At 40.7% G+C, this 16,783-nt stretch overlaps 1 protein-coding gene across 2 annotated transcripts in view; it reads right to left on the bottom strand.

Moving 5' to 3' along the window:
• uggt2 (UDP-glucose glycoprotein glucosyltransferase 2) overlaps positions 1-16,783 on the bottom strand; it is a 381,083-nt gene that overhangs the window by 332,409 nt on the left and 31,891 nt on the right. For both annotated transcript variants that reach the window (XM_072577884.1, XM_072577883.1), the window contains exons 3-6: positions 11,748-11,827; positions 8,000-8,130; positions 5,522-5,634; positions 3,309-3,483 (exon numbers count right to left, since the gene is read on the bottom strand). In XM_072577884.1, the coding sequence (XP_072433985.1) occupies positions 3,309-3,483; positions 5,522-5,634; positions 8,000-8,130; positions 11,748-11,827 (499 nt within the window). The remainder of the gene's footprint in view (positions 1-3,308; positions 3,484-5,521; positions 5,635-7,999; positions 8,131-11,747; positions 11,828-16,783) is intronic.

A 16,783-nucleotide genomic window follows, 5' to 3' on the forward strand; every position in this document is an offset into this window, starting at 1 on the left:
GGGAGCTGGGAACCAGAAGAGAAGACAAGTAGACAGCAAGGTGGAAACTGGAGACTGTAAGAATCATGAACTTAGCAGTAATAAGAGGAAAAGTAGGCAGATAGCAGATGAACGCAAAAGAACTGGTGGCCTAAAGTGCAAATACTTTAATGCAAGGAGTATAGTGGTAAGGCAGATGAACTTCGGGCTTGGATTGGTGCCTGGGAGTATGACATTATTGCAATTACAGAGACTTGGTTGAAGGAAGGGCAACTATATGTTCCAGCATATAGACGCTTCAGACAGGACCAGGAGGGAAGTAAAAGGGGGGGAGGAGTTGCATTGCTGGTTAGAGATGACATCACGGCTGTGCTAAAGGAGGACACTATGGAGGACTTGAGTAGTGAGGCATTATGGGTGAAGCTGAGAAATAAGAAGAGTGCAGTTACACTGTTGGGGCTGTATTACAGGCCTCCCAACAGTGAGCATGAGGTAGAAGAACAAATAGGTAAACAGTTTATGGAAAGATGTAGAGGCAATAGGGTGATGGTGATGGGAGATTTTAATTTTCCCAACACTGACTGGGATACACTTAGTGTCAAAGGTCTGAATGGAGCAGAGTTTGTAAGAAGCGTCCAGGAGAGTTTTCTAGAGCAATATGTCAATAATCCGATGAGGGAAGGGGCCATATTAGATCTGGTGGTGGGGAATGAGCCAGGCCAAGTGTAGAAGCTGCAGTGGGGGATTTCTTTGGGAACAGTGAGCACAATTCTGTAAGTTTTAGAATACTCGTAGACAAAGATGAGAGCAGTCCTAAGGGAAAAGTACTAAACTGGACCAAGGCCAATTATATCAAAACTAGGCAGGAGCTGGGAAATGTGGATAGGACACAGCTATTTGAAGGGAAGTTCACATTTGATATGTGGGAGGCTTTCAAAGATAGGTTAAAGATAGTGCAGGATAGGCATGTCCCATTGAAAGCAAAGGATAGGAAAGGCAAGATTCATGAACTGTGGATGACAGAAGAAATCGTACAACTAGCCAAGAGGAAAAGGGAAGCGAACATAAGGTCCAGGCAGCTAAGAACAGAACGGGCCCTGGAGGAATATTAAGGGAGTAGGACCAGTCTTAAACAAGGAATCAAGCGGGCTAAAAGGGGTCATGAAATAGCTTTAGCAAGCAGAATTAAGGAGAATCCCAAAGTTATTTATTCTTACATAAGAAGCAAGCGAGTAGTTAGAGAAAGAATTAGTCCACTAAAGGATAAGGAAGGAAGGCTGTGTATCGAACCTGAGAAAATGGGTGTGAATCTAAATGATTACTTTGCGTCAGTCTTCACGAAGGAAAGGAGCATGATGAATGTTGAGTTTAGAGATAGAAGTTTGATTACTCTGGATCACATTGACATAAGTAGGGAAGATGTATTGGGTAGGCTAGAGGTTAATAAGGTGGACAAATCCCCAGGACCGGATGGGATCTATCCCAGGTTGCTGAGGGAGGCGAGAGGGGAAATAGCTGGGGACCTGACAGATATCTTTGTAGCATCCTTAACACAAGTGAGGTGCCGGAGGACTGGAGGGTTGCTCGTGTTGTCCCCTGTTCAAGAGTAGGAGTAAAATATTCTGGGTAACTACAGACCAGTGAGACTGAAGTCAGTGGTGGCAAAGTTGCTGCAGAAGGTAATGAGGGATAAAATATTTTTATATTTGGAAAAGAATGGGCTTATCAGTGATAGGCAACATGGTTTTGTGCAGCGGAGATCGTGCCTTACCAACTTAATAGAGTTCTTTGATGAAGTGACCAAGTTGATAGATGAAGGAAGGGCTATAGATGTCATATACATGGACTTTAGTAAGGTGCTTGATAAGGTTCCCCATGGTAAACTAATGGAGAAAGTGAAGTCACATGGTGTGCAGGGTGTTCGAGCTAGGTGGATAAAGAACTGGTTGAGCAACAGGAGACAGAGAGTAGTAGAAGGGAGTTTCTCGAAATGGAGAAAGGTGACCAGTGGTGTTCCACAGGGATCAGTGCTGGAGCCACTGTTGTTTCTGATATACATAAATTATCTGGAGGAGAGCATTGTTGGTATGATCAGCAAATTTGCAGATAACACGAAGATTGGTGGAATAGCAGAAAGCACAGGAGACTGTCAAAGAATACAGGAGAATATAGATAGACTGGAGAGTTGGATGGAGAAGTGGCAGATTGAGTTAAATCCAGGCAAATGTAAGGTGATGCATTTTAGGAAGTCTAATTCTAGAATGAATTACATAGTAAATGAAAGAGCCTTGGGAAAGGTTGATGAACAGAGAGATCTGGGAGTTCAGGTCCATTGTAACCTGAGGGTAGCCGTTCAGGTGGATAGATTGGTCAAGAAGGCATATAGTATGCTTGCCTTCATTGGATGGGGTATTGAGTTTAAGAGCTAGCAGGTCATGTTAAAATTGTAGAAGACATTGGTTTGGCCGCATTTAGAAAACTGTTACACTTCTGATCACCACATTACCAAAAGGATGTGGACACTTTGGACAGGGTGCAGAGAAGGTTTACGAAGATGTTGCCTGGTATGGAAGGTGCTAGCTATGAAGAAAAGTTGAATAGGTTAGGATTGTTTTCATTAGAAAAAACAAGACTGAGGGGGACCTGATGGAGGTCTACAAATCATGAAGGGTATAGACAGGATAGGTAGAGATAAGCTTTTTCCCAGGGTGAAGGATTCAATAACGAGAGGTCACGCTTTCAAGGTGAGAGGTGAAAAGTTTAACGCGGCAAGTACTTTACACAGAGGGTGGTAGGTGCCTGGAACGTGTTGTCAGCAGAGGTAGTAGAGGCAGGCACAGTGGATTCATTTAAGATGCATCTGGAAGATGCATAAGTAGGTGGGGAGCAGAGGGATACATATGGTTAGGAATTGGGCGACAGGTTTAGACAGTGGATTTGGATCAGCTCAGGCTTTACAGTTCCTGGGCTGTAAATTTTCTTTGTTCTTTGTAATTCTGTCAGTATTTCCCAAGTGCTCTGCTATTAATTCTTTTCTCATGATCTGCCATAGCTTGCGTCATACTTTTAGATATTTTAAAATAGATGTTTCAGCAGTGTCCTGGATCTAGATCAGCAGCACAAATCTGACCCAGATCAGCTACATTTGCCAGATCAACCTATATACTTATTGCCTTCCTGGTAAAGAGAGAATGTTTAAATCTGCACAGTTTTAAAGAGTATGCAAAATAAAGTGTCACTTGTGAAACTATAACAGAGACTATCATGCCAATCAGGACAACATTATTTCATATATACAGCAACCATACAAACCAAGCATTTAGACATACCTGGACATAATGCCGCAAAACATAAATAAGTGCTCCTTTGCTGGCTTTCTCAGACAGAATCTTGTGGAATTTTGAAAATTCTTTAGTTCCAATTTCAGCATACAAAATTGCAACCGGAGCTTCAGAATTCTTGGTTGGAAATATATGGTCCCCTTTAAACAAGTATGGCTTGGGCCTGTTAGCAGAAATTAGGTCAAAATTCTAACATAATTATTTTAGAATCACAATTCACTTGCTTTAACAATTCTCTCTGATGCAATATAACAAATGAGATTAAATGGATTTCATCTTACAGACTTTAACATTCAACTATTAGAACATAGAATACAGAAATGTACAGCACAGAACAGGGCCTTCGGCCCACGATGTTGTGCAAATTTTTGCATATATTTGCAATCTAAATATTGATTTATGAAAAAAGACATTTTGTTGAAGCTTTCTGTTTTACATGCGTCAGGACAATTCTCAAGAATACCAATTCAAGAGGAAAACCAACATTTATACTTCATAAGAAGGGGAGTGCTAATTGGTTAACAAACGGATATTGATTGGTAGAGAATACCAATGGACAATACACTAATTAATGAGGGTAGACAGTCAACTGCTAGAGAAGTGTCCATATACTAACCAATCAGCACTTTCCTTTCATGCACTAAAACTTTGGATTTCACTTAAATTTGTACTAGCGAAAATTATTTTGATTGCTGTAAGACGAAAAGCTTCAGAAAACGTGTATTTTTCCACCAATGCTCAAGATCTGTGCTACATAACAACTAAATGCAGGATTATAACCATCTCTACCAGAGCATCAATATGCTTTTAAAATGTCAATAGCAATTACAAATTGATAGGATTGGATGGGAGGGGCTCACATGTCCTGTCGAGGAAACGATGCTTGCCAGTCAGAGGCAAAGATCATAGTGGTTTGAAAATACAGCTCATCACCACATTTCCGCAGTTAGGGATGGGTAATATATGCTGATTTCACCAGTGATACCCACGTACCACAAATGGAAAAAACACTCCTGAGCTTAGCAGTGCCATGTCAAAGGTACTGCTGCTGCTGGTAGAAGAGCAGCCCACCATTGTCAGTGGACAACAAAGCCACAAAGGACCAAGGAAAAAGACAAATGTTGGGGATGGTGCAGTGCAGGTTTTTTAATGAGGGAGAGTGTTAGTGGTTGGGGGCATTGGGATGGTTGAAGAAAGGGCAAGGTGGTAGATTTTAACAGGTTCACCGTTACCCTTTGTCCAGTTTCTCAATCAGACACTAATTGCCTTTGCTGAAAATGTGTTGCTGGAAAAGCACAGCAGGTCAGGCAGCATCCAAGGAACAGGAGAATCGATGTTTCGGGCATAAGCCCTTCTTCAGGAATCCTGGTTCCTGAAGAAGGGCTTATGCCCAAAACGTCAATTCTCCGGTTCCTTGGATGCTGCCTGACCTGCTGCATTTTTCCAGCAACACATTTTCAGCTCTGATCTCCAGCATCTGCAGTCCTCACTTTCTCCACTAAATGCCTTTGACAAAGGACACTCACCACCAACAATTCCGCATGTCAGGCCTATGCTGGCCAAGCCTAAGTTGGCAGGATAAGGCTGGTCCTCAATTGGACAGTTAAGGATCTCAATTGGCAGCAGGCAGGAAGATGACCCAGTGGGCCTTTCCATAATTCCCAGCCCACTCCCTCTGAATCCCCAGGCCCTAACTAATTCCAGTGGAAAACAAGATTTGAATACATCTAACAAAGTGCACCTCCTACCTCCAAGTTTGCCATCTCTCTGAGCAGGACAGAATATTTCTCAAATCAGTTTGATGAAATGGCGAGGTCATGAGTTAGAGTTATAAAGACAGGAGTAATCATGGAACATTTACAAGTGGAGAGGGACAGTGTGTGAGAACTGTCAACAATATCAATAAACATAAGTACCAGGACAGGGTGTTGCGCAGTCACTGGTTTAGTGGGAAAGGAGGCAAGAGTTTAGAGGGTGAATGAGGGGACATAGGAGATAAACTGAAAGAAAAGGTGCAGATTTAGAGCTACATAGGGGAATTTTAGAGGCATCTTGTTCTGAAAGGAAGACAAGCGACAAGGGCAGCACTAACCAACAGGAAAACTCACGAATGAGATAATTTTGTATTTAAATTCTATACAATATCTTCTTTTTTATTCTAAATTAAAATGAACTGAGAAGCATTGTAAACCTCCTCCTACCTATTAGCTGCTCTTTTGAGGAGTTTCTTGACTTCGTTGGTATTGCAGGTGTGCTCCCCATGGACAGCTACAAAACTACTGCAGCCTTTTGGTGGTGGTTCATCAGTTGCAGTCTAGGCCAGACGTTACAAATAAATATACAGGTTAAAGAGGGAATTTCTTTTATCCATGTTTACTGCCCCAAACTCTCACTATTTCTGAGAGATGAGTAATGATAGATAACATTTCCAGGGTAAAACTTGAACCCCTTTCTGATTATGTAAGATATTTGAACAAAGGGTAGGAAACCAGTTTAAAATAAGATGTAGCAATCAACCCTCATCAACTCATTTCAATAGAAGATCAAAGAGCACAGTTACAACTGTGAGTTAAAAATATATCCAAACAGTGTGGGGTGGATGATTTCTAATGTTGGATCCCAGACAGATAAACTATTCAGGCAGAGTATAGTACAGAGAAAATTACATTCTATAGAAACAACCATGCGTCAGTTTAACAAAAAGCTTGGATATTGAAAGCACCAACATCATCCTCAACTTGATAATCAAACAAAAACAAGTATAAAACTTCAACTAACCATGCGAATATCTGAAAAATTATACACCTTTTCCCTATATAATAACTCTCACCTTGAAGAGCACAATATTTTTAATGTAAGAAATTAATTGTCACTCACGAACAATTTCACTAAAACAACTAGATATCGCAGTTCTTCCTAAACTTGTTTCCTCTGTAATTTCCAGTTCAGTCATGAAAATTACTGTGACCTCCCAGTGAGACCTAGAATTCCTACAGTGTGGAAACAGGCCCTTCAGTCCAACAAGTCCACACCAACCCTCCCAGAAATCCACCTAGACGCATTCCCTGAGCCTAACACTCTACATTTATCCCTGACTAATGCACCTAACCTGCACATCCCTGCACACTATGGGCAATTTAGCATGGCTAATTCACCTAACCTGCACATCTTTGGATTGTGGGAGGGAACTGGAGTGCCCAGATGAAACCCACGCAGACACAAGGAGAATGTGCAAACTCCACACAGACAGTCACCCAAGACTGGAATCGAACCCAGGTCTCTGGCACTGTGAGGCAGCAGTGCTAACCACTGAGCCACCGTGCCGCCCTCAGCTGGTAACTTTGATAGATATCTTACATTATCTCACTTTCAAGATAGAAAGAATTTAGAAACAGAAAACAATTTTGTCACGAACCTCTTTTTACAACTATCAATTCACACTTTATTCTGAATACTGCTGCTTGTTTCCACCACAAGTTCTATAATAGTCTTCATTATTTTTTCTTCTACATCCAAGTATTGTAGCAGTTCAAACATCGTTCTTGTATCAATCAGATGCCTTGACACAATCTACAAAGCACCAGTACATATAATTGGATCTAATGCTCTCTCCATAATAGTTCTTGCTCCCCTTTCTTCAGGTAAACCATATTGTTCTGCTCATGTCTCTGATCTCATTCTGCTTTGTGCCCTTATTGTGATGATTGTTGGAATGAGTTTGATTATTTGAGTCATTACGTTAATCATTCTATAAAAGTTCACATTCTATTGCTCTTGGACTGTTAAGTAATGTTGCAAATACTGACTTGCAAGTTCTTCTGGTACTAAGCCAGGGTTGTACATTTGGTTGAAGAAAAATATCATCTCATATCTAAATTATGCTGATGCCAATATTATTTCCACACAAGCTATCTGACCACAGGTAAAATTGCAGGCAGCAGAGCAAGAGAGAGCCAAGGGAAGAAATAGACCACAATTTAAGAAGCAGAATGACACAAGATTGATAACATTAATATGTTAGCTGTCATCAAGAATCATGAAGTTGGAGAGCAATGGCACCTAAAACATAGCACCTGAAGAAATGAAACTTGAAAATAGGGAAAATGGGCAAAGTCATTCATCATTCCAATGAAATTCTTAGTATAACCAATCAATGTAATGACATGATTCGAGCAAATCTATCACACTTTACAAATGAGGAGATCTATGACATTTGCAGATTTAATGAATGAAGTTCAGGTATTTGTAAAAACAAACAAAAGCAATGTTTTATATTTATATCATTGAGTGGTCGGATTTAGTTCTTGCCAGGGGACTGCTTGTATTCAGAAAAACACATCTAAAATGATTTGAATTATCGCTAAGCATCCAAAAATGTAAAAGAAAAAAATATTTCCATAAACAAGGTCAAATTTGTTTCATTCAGAGGTGTGCCCAAATAACACTGGAGTTTTTCAATTCTACCATTGAACTAAATCTAGTTAAAACATTTCTTTTAACATAGATTCAAAGAACTTTGCATTTTAAATATTTTTGTCAATGAAATGAAAATAAAAAAGTGAGCAGGCAATTCAGTGTCAAGACTCTTCAACTGTCTTCCTTTTCTTTTAAGAGAGAAACATTTTTGCTGTAGTTTCTTCCACCCAGCTTCAACATAACATGAAGATTACTCTACGCACCTGCTGAAACATTTGAACCATTGGAGAATATGCTCTCAGCGAGAGGGCAAACTTCAGAAGATTGAGTTTCAGTTCCGACAAGAATTGACCAGCTTTCTTCAGAATTAGGTCATAATAACTGCGTTCAGAATCTATTAAATAACATTATCATATTAATAACAGAGCTGTAATAATAAGGTCAATTATTTTATTAGCATGTTAGTTTTGCCAGTAACATTATTATTGCAATGCTAAATTCCTACAGCTCCTCAGAATCTCTCATTCACTGTTGTAAAGTCTGAGAGAATGTTTCAGAGGTGAAAGAAGATCCCTTACCACTGTCCTCAAAGGATGATGTGCTGAGAGATCTACAATTCTCTGTGGTGAGAAGCTTAACTCCCCCACTGTGCCATTATCTGTAGTCCCACTGTCAAGCTGCAGTGACATCAATGCTGCTAATTTAAAGAATTCTCACAGTAAACAGTAAGTTGTCTATCAGGTAAAAACAAGGACTGAAGATGCTGGAAACCAGAGTCTAGATTAGAGTGGTGCGAAATCTAAATAGACAACTTACGGGGGTCTAGATTAGAATGGTGATGGAAAAGCACAGCAGGTCAGGGAGCATCTGAGGAGCAGGAAAATCGACGTTTCGGGCAAAAGCCCTTCATCAGGAATAGAGGCAGGGTGACTGCAGAGTGGAGAGATAAATGAGAGGGGGGTGGGGGTGGGGAGAAAGTAGCATAGAGTACAATAGGTGAATGGGGGTGGGGATGAAGGTGATAGGTCAGAGAGGAGGATGGAGTGGATAGGTGGATTGGATGAAGGTGATAGGTCAGAGAGGAGGGTGGAGTGAATAGGTGGAATCCACCTATCCACTCCACCTTCTCCTCTGACCTATCACCTTCATCCCCACCCCCATTCACCTATTGTACTCTTTGCTACCTTCCCCCACCCTCCTCTCTGACCTATCACCTTCATCCCCACCCCCATTCACCTATTGTACTCTATGCTACTTTCTCCCCACCCCCACCCCCCTCTCATTTATCTCTCCACTCTGCAGTCACCGTGCCTCTATTCCTGATGAAGGGCTTTTGCCTGAAACATCGATTTTCCTGCTCCTCGGATGCTCCCTGACCTGCTGTGCTTTTCCAGCACCACTCTAATCTAGACCCCCGTAAATTGTCTATCACAGAGACTTGGTTGACACCAGTCTGATTTTGAAGATTTTTTTGGCAGATCTCTCCCTCAAGACAATTGCTGTCCTATCATCATAAAGCTGTTGGAGGATTGTTACAAAGTTTCTTGGGCATCAAAAACTCCACTGAACAGTCTATAAAGCCTCATGATTTATGGAATCAAGTGTGTTAGTCAGACTGATGAATGCAATGATAAGTTTCTGGTGTTGTTCTTAACATTTTTCTTGGATTTGTCTGACAACAGAGACCATATTTGAGCTTCCTCTGGAAGGTTTAAAGCCGCACTCAGACAAGAGGAACAAACCTTGATAATTGCCACAGTGTGATTTTCATCCCTTCTTGAAGATAGTTGTAGAGGTTGCATGTGTGTGTGTGTGCACGTCCAGTCACTGTCAACGTTATCTATCTTTCAAATGCGGCTAACAAGAAAGTAAATATCAATATGACATTAAATCATTTCATATGCAGCGGCACGGTGGCTCATTGGTTAGCACTGCTGCCTCATAGTACTAGGGTCCCAAGTTCGACTCCAGCCTCGAGCGACTGTCTATGTGGAGTTTGCACATTCTCCCCGGGTCTACGTGGGTTTCCTCCGGGGGCTCCAGTTTCCTTCCACACACACACAAATATGTGCAGGTCAGGTGAATTGGCCATGCTAAATTGCCCATAGTGCTAGGTGCATTAGTCAGAGAGAAATGGGTCTAGTGGATTAGTCTTCGGAGGGTCGGTGTGGACTGGGGGGCCGAAGGGCCTGTTTCCACACTGTAGGGAATCTAATCTAATCTAAGAATATCCATTATTACACATGACAAGTAGCCTACCTGAAAATAACATTGGAAACATTTTCAAAGGTAAACACAAGTAATGGTGATCAAAAACCAAATTAGTTTATTGATGCTTTATTAACAATCAATTATTTGCTTTTCTATATTTTTCTTATACTTTTAATAACTTTTAAATTGTTGAGATAAATCAAAATTCAGCATGAGGTCAGAGTAGTCAAGAGTGGGGAACTCGCTGTCACAGGAAATTAAATATATCAATACATTGTGGACAATCTGGACAGGCTGGTCAGAGAGAAGGATAAAAACATAAACAAGATCAATCACTACACTATATTCCTTATCCGCTGACCATGATGTGCAGCTGAGCAGATTTCATGGAATGGAAGATAAAGCTCTGAACTCCTCACAACACAAAGCTCTCACTGTCACTTAGAGTCACAGAGTCATAGAGATGAACAACTTGTCCATGCCGACCAGATATCCTAAATAAATCTAGTCCCATTGCCAACATTTGCCTCATATCCCTCTAACTCCTTCCTATTCATGTACCCATCCAAATGCCTTTTAAATGTTGTAATTGTACCAGCCTCTATCACTTCCTCTGGCAGCTTATTCCATACATGCACTACCTTCTGCATGAAAAACTTGTCCCTTAGGTCCCTTTTAAATCTTTCCCTTCTCACCCTAAACCTATGCCCTCTAGTCTGAACTCCCCTACCCTGGGGAGAAGACCTTAGTTGTTCACCCCATCCAAGCCCCTCATGATTTTATAAATCTTTATAAGGTCACCCCTCAGCCTCCGACGCGCCAGGAAAAGTATTCAGCCTATTCAGCCTCTCCAAACCCTCAATCCTGGCAACATCCATGTAAATCTTTTCTGAAGCCTTTCAAGTTTCACAACATCTTTCCTATATCAGGGAGACAAGAATTGAACAGAGTATTCCAAATGTTAGGACGATCTAAAGCAGATCAAAGAGGAGGCATGGCTTCATATAGCTTCCATCTTTAAATACAACTTATTCAAATATCCAAAACTCAATTATCATCATGCTAATTTGTTCACCATGCCTTTACAATTACAGTATGCACCTATCTACCAATCTCACCAAATGCCTACTTATATACTGTAAAGGCATCAATCTGTTTTTAGATTCACCTGACTTTCTCCATATAAGTACTGTAAACATCCCGGAGAATGAACTGAATGTACATGATATTTGGAGAAATTGGATTTGTTGTCTTTGGAGAGAAGAAAGCTAAGAGGAAATCTGATAAAAGTTATTAAGTTCTTGAGGAGTCTGGACAGACTAGACAGGGAGAAACTGTTCCTGTTCATAAAAGGATTGAGAACCAGAGAGCATAGTTCTGAAGTATTTTGCAAAAGAAGCAATTGAGAAGTGAGAAGAGACGTTTTTCACACAGTGAATAGATAGCATCTGGAATCCATTCTTGAAGAGTGGTGAAGGCATGTTCAATGAAACATTTGTGAGGGTATTAGATGATTATTCAAATAGAAACAGTGTGTATGGCTAAAGGGAAAACGCAGGAGTTTGGCACTAAATCAAAATTCTCAGACAATATGGACAAAATGGACTTCTTCTGCTGCATAATGATTTATGATTCTACATACACTGCATAAATATAAGACTTAAAATATTTCCTGTACTTCTATTCTTTAGAGCTCCATGTTTAAATTCCCTTTATACTGTCATCACAGTTGCAACACCATACTTTACTTCCTGACCAATGTTTTAGCAGATTTTCATGGGATATATAAGATGATCTTACCTCCCTGAATGTAGGTTATTTCCTTCACAGTGTCAATAAATTGCCAGAACTTTTCATCATCTTCTTCTGCCACAAACTCACTATAAAATAAGAGCCAGATAATATTTTATATTTTCACAAAAATTAATACATTCATAGAGTGATTGGAAACAGTAAGAAAAGAAGTTACATATGCGTTCAGAGAAAATTTCAGCTCAAGTAAACACAGAAATGTTCAGGAAAGTAAAATTTTTAATTATTTAAATTTATACCATTCCCAAGTAAGGAAGATTTAAAACAAAATATTCGTGAACTGAATCTCAGCTAATCAGCGAAAGTTAAAACATAAAATATTTCGGAAAAACCTCTCTCACTTCGGTACTCTCCCCTCCTTCTCTACAACCCTCTCAAAGTAGAAGTTTGGAATCGGATCAGTAAGACAACAAGCAGAAAGCAATGAGTGTTCAAGAGAAGGCAGCAGCATGTAAAAGAGGAGCAAGAGGGTTGTGATGAGTAAAGGTGGGGAGCATGATAGCAAGAGAAGGCAACAGCATATAAGAGAAGGAAGGAATGTGGCGAGTAAGGGGGGAATATGACAGCAAAAGGGGAGACAGCAAGCGAGACAGGGAAACACTGAGTGATGCAGGTAGCAGGAGAGGGATGAGACAAATGTCGAGAAGAGATTGATGTGTTAGAGTGTGAGATGGAGGGAAGTAGTAAACTCGACTGTTGGGTAGGAAAGTGTGATAAGGAAAACAGCAGTTTGTTTTAAAAATGACCATGGAGAGTAAACTTTTTTGGTAAACTTTTCTAACTTACAAACTGCACTAAAAAACTGTGCTATGACAATGTGGTTTAAACAGGGGATAACTGTACACAACTTAAAAATAAACACTGTGGCCCCAGTTCTGAATCCTGCATTGCTTGCCCGGTGATGGGAGAATTCCCAGCTCCACAAACCCAATCTTTAAAAATGGAAACCTATTGTTCCTTTTTGTGGTCCAAAGGAAGTGGAGGTGGGAGGGCTTCACTGGATTGTGAGTCAGGCAAAGTGGGCAGGCTGCCTGCTCCCAAGACAAGCTGGACAGAAAGCCTGCATGAGGTTTTGGGAACAAAGCTTACAAACTTGACTTTGACTGAAACCTGAAACATCCCTCCTGCTCACTTCACCTCACTACCCCATCTATACCAACCCATGCCACCTAATTCCCGAGATTCACATTCACATTCCCTCAATCTGTACGCCATCTAATGCCCATCTACCCATTGACTATGGCCACTCATAACCTTTGGTATAGATCTCAGCTCCAAGCCATCTCTGTAAGAAATCCTTACTGTCGTGTCCTAGGTCCAACCATCTGTAGCTGTTTTATCAATGACCATCCCTCCAGGATAAGGTCAGAAAAGAGGATTTTCGGTAATGATTGCATGATGTTCAGTACTATTCACAACATCTCAGTTACTGAAGCAGTTCCTGTCTGTATAAAGCAAGGCCTAGACAACATCCACGTTTGGGCTAATTAGTGGCAAGTAACATTGTGATAAACAGGTGCCGGTAATGACTATCTCAAATGAAAGAATCTAACCATCACCTTTTGACGTTAAATGGCATTATCATGTCCCACTAGATTAGATTAGATTAGATTTCCTACAGTATGGAAACAGGCCCTTCAGCCCAACAAGTCCATTCCAACCCTCCGAAGAGTAGCCCATCCAGACTCATTCCCCTACCCTACAATTACCCCTGACTAATGCACCTAGCACTATGGGCAATTTAGCTTGTCCAATTCACCTGACCTGCACATCTTTGGATTGTGGGAGGAAACCAGAGGAAACCCACATAGACACAAGGAAAATGTGCAAACTCCACACAGACAGTTGCCTGGGGTGCTGTGAGGTAGCAGTGCTAACCACTGAGCCACCATGTTGCCCCTATCAACAGTCTGGCAGTTACCATGGACCAGAAACTGAATTGAACTAGTGATATAAATGCTGTGACTACAAGAGGTAAGAGGTCAAGAACCCCGCAGTAAGTAACTCATCTCCCTAACGTTTGTCCAACACTACATGTCGCAAGTCAGAGATGTGATGGAATATTCCCCACATGCCTGGATGGGTGTCATTCTAACAACACTCAAGAAGCTTAACACTATCCAGACAAGGCAATCCATATGACCTCATCCATCCAACTTTCAACATTAACTTCTTTACCAGTGATGCATAGAGAGGCACTGTGCGACCATCTAGAAGATGCACTGTCTTGGAACTGTATCACTGTTCCTTTACTGTCACTGAGTTAAAATGCTGAAACTATCTCTCTCACAGCACTGTAGGTGTACCTAGATCTCTTTCACTGCAGTTCACCAACACCATCTCTACAGCATTTTGGGATGGGCAATAAATGCTGGCCTAGTCAATGACACCAACATTCCATGAATGAATTAAAAAAGTGGGTTTTTTTTGCACAAGAATGCCCAATTTTCATAATCCCAAACGATGCATGATAACCAACAAAGGCAGCTTACCTCTTCCAAAGGTGCCTAGGATCAGATGCAAAGGTGTACCTTACCTCTTCAAAGTTCTGCCCTGGTTATCTTAAAAAAAGAATTTTTAAAGGTTCTTTTATGGGATGTGGGTGTCACTGGCATGGCCAGCATTTGTTACTGATTCCTTCAGATTGCTGTCAATCTGAGCGCTACTACAATATTTCAGAGGGCAGTTAATAGTCAACGACATTGTCATATGTCGGTCAAACTGGATAAGGACAGCAGATTTCCTTGCCTAAAGGATGTTAGTGGACCAAATAAGTATTTACAACAATCAATGATGTCACTATCACAGAGATAGTTTTATATTCTTCATTTATTAATAGACTTTAAATCCCACCAACTGCTGAGAACATTTGCCCTCAGATGGTTTAATCTCCACACTCCAGATATGCCAAAATCCTGTTTCAGTAGAGGCAGCTGATCATTAAAATGGCCAGTTGCCTCCATGAGCTCCACACAGGCAGGCTATGGACTAACCCTCCAAAACCATGCTCATGAAAATCAGAAATGCCAGGTTCAGGAGCAGGACTTTGATTTCTAACATTTTCCAGCATTTTTGCTATGGTGGAGAGATGCTATCCATCGCAGTGAAAATCTGAGCTTGCAATGTCAGCCCTAAAATACACACCTCCTTCACCTGACTGGCAACTAAAAGCACATCTTACAATCATCATCTTGAGCCATCCCTTATTCCATCTATTTCAGCAGGAGCAGATTTGCACGGATCCTCCATTGGGATAGGGAACATAGGGAGGTAGAAGACAAGTCAAACAGATTCACTAATTTTAATTGGGATGAGAAATGATCTAACCAAGTTAAAATGGAACTAAAGACTAACACAAAGAAGCACTGTGAAACAATGGGTGATCGTTAAAGAAAAAATGTTTCAGATCTCGGCTCAGACCATTCCAACAATGGACAAGATGCAAGGGAACCAAGAACAGGGATTCTTGGATGACAAGGGAGAAAGACTTTATAATGAAAATGTTATACATAAAAGATGAATTATTCAAACAAGAATAGCTCAAATACAATAGGGTGAGATTGGAAAGTGAGGCAACATGAGAATTTCAACGTGGGCTGTGCTGGACAGTTCTATAAAAAGAGATACAATGAGAATATGATGGCAATAATGTAAAAGTAAATCCTAAAATCTATTGCTATGTAAAATAATAAGTGTGTAACATGAAGTGGAGTCAGTCCCATTTGGGAACCAAGAGGGTGAGACGTGTATAGAGAGGAATTTGAGAAAATATCAGTGGAAGTGGAGATAGTACAGGTGATGGTGCAGTGAACGCTAGTAAGGAGTATAGCTGTCAGAGGCTTGAACAGTTGTAAAATCACAGATGTGACACCTCCATTAAAGAAAGGGGACTTGATATTCTTAATAACTACAGGTCAATTAGTTTAAGTAGGTAGGGGTTTAGAAACAATGAACATGAAAAAAAAAACTGAACAGGCACATGAAGAGGTTTGAATTAACTAAAGAAAGCCAGCTTGGATTTAAAAAGGACAGAATGTGTTTTACTAAGCTAATTTAATTTTTTTGGTGAAGTAACAGAAATGGTTAAATGAATGGAATGGCCTTGATAATATTCATGTAAAAGGCTGGTTGACAAAATTGTGTGTGTGTGTGTGTATAAAAAAGGATAGAAAGACTGACTTGTGCTAAATAACTAATTTTTTCAGTATAATTGATGATAGACAGTCGTGTTCCCCAAGGGTCACTGATAGGACCACTGCTCTTTTATTGCCAAGGATTCCAAACAAGGAGGAGTGATAGTGAGAATAATGTTAATCAACTGCAACCAAGCACAAACAGATCAGCAGGATCTGCAGATCAGAGAAAGGTGAAATTTTACACAGAGAACTGTGCATTTGGCAGAAGGGTTACAGTGAAATCATGCAGACTTAATGGCACAGTTCTACAGATTGTGCTGGAACAGAGGGACCTGATGTCAGTGCACACTGAGAATATGGTTAGCAAAGATTTGGGATCTTGTTATAAATAGCAGCAATGTTTGTAACTACAGGGATGTTATACTGAACATGTGTAAATCTCTAGTTAGGCCACCCTAAACGATGTATCCAAATCCGATCATCACATTTTAGGAAGGTGCAGAGGAGAATTTTACACAACACTAGATTATAACCAACAGGTTTATTTGGATGTAAAGCTTTCGGAGGGTTGCTCCTTCATCAGGTAGCTAGTGGAGCAGGATCACAGGACACAGAATTTAGAGTAAAAAATCAAAGCGTCACACAACACGCAACAATCACCAGACAGGGATGTCCCGTCCACTCAGGGAACACTTCAGCGGTCAAGGACATTCGGCCTTGGATCTTTCAGTGACCGTCCTCCAAGGTGGACTTTGGGACATACAACAATGCAGAATTGCCAAGCAGAGGCTGATAGCCAAGTTGGTAGCCATAAGGATGACCACAACTGGGATCTTGGGTTCATGTCACACTACAGGTGACCCCACTACACTACAAAAACTCACACAA

This window comes from Chiloscyllium punctatum, chromosome 9 (assembly GCF_047496795.1).
Source record: "Chiloscyllium punctatum isolate Juve2018m chromosome 9, sChiPun1.3, whole genome shotgun sequence".
NCBI lineage: Eukaryota > Metazoa > Chordata > Chondrichthyes > Orectolobiformes > Hemiscylliidae > Chiloscyllium > Chiloscyllium punctatum.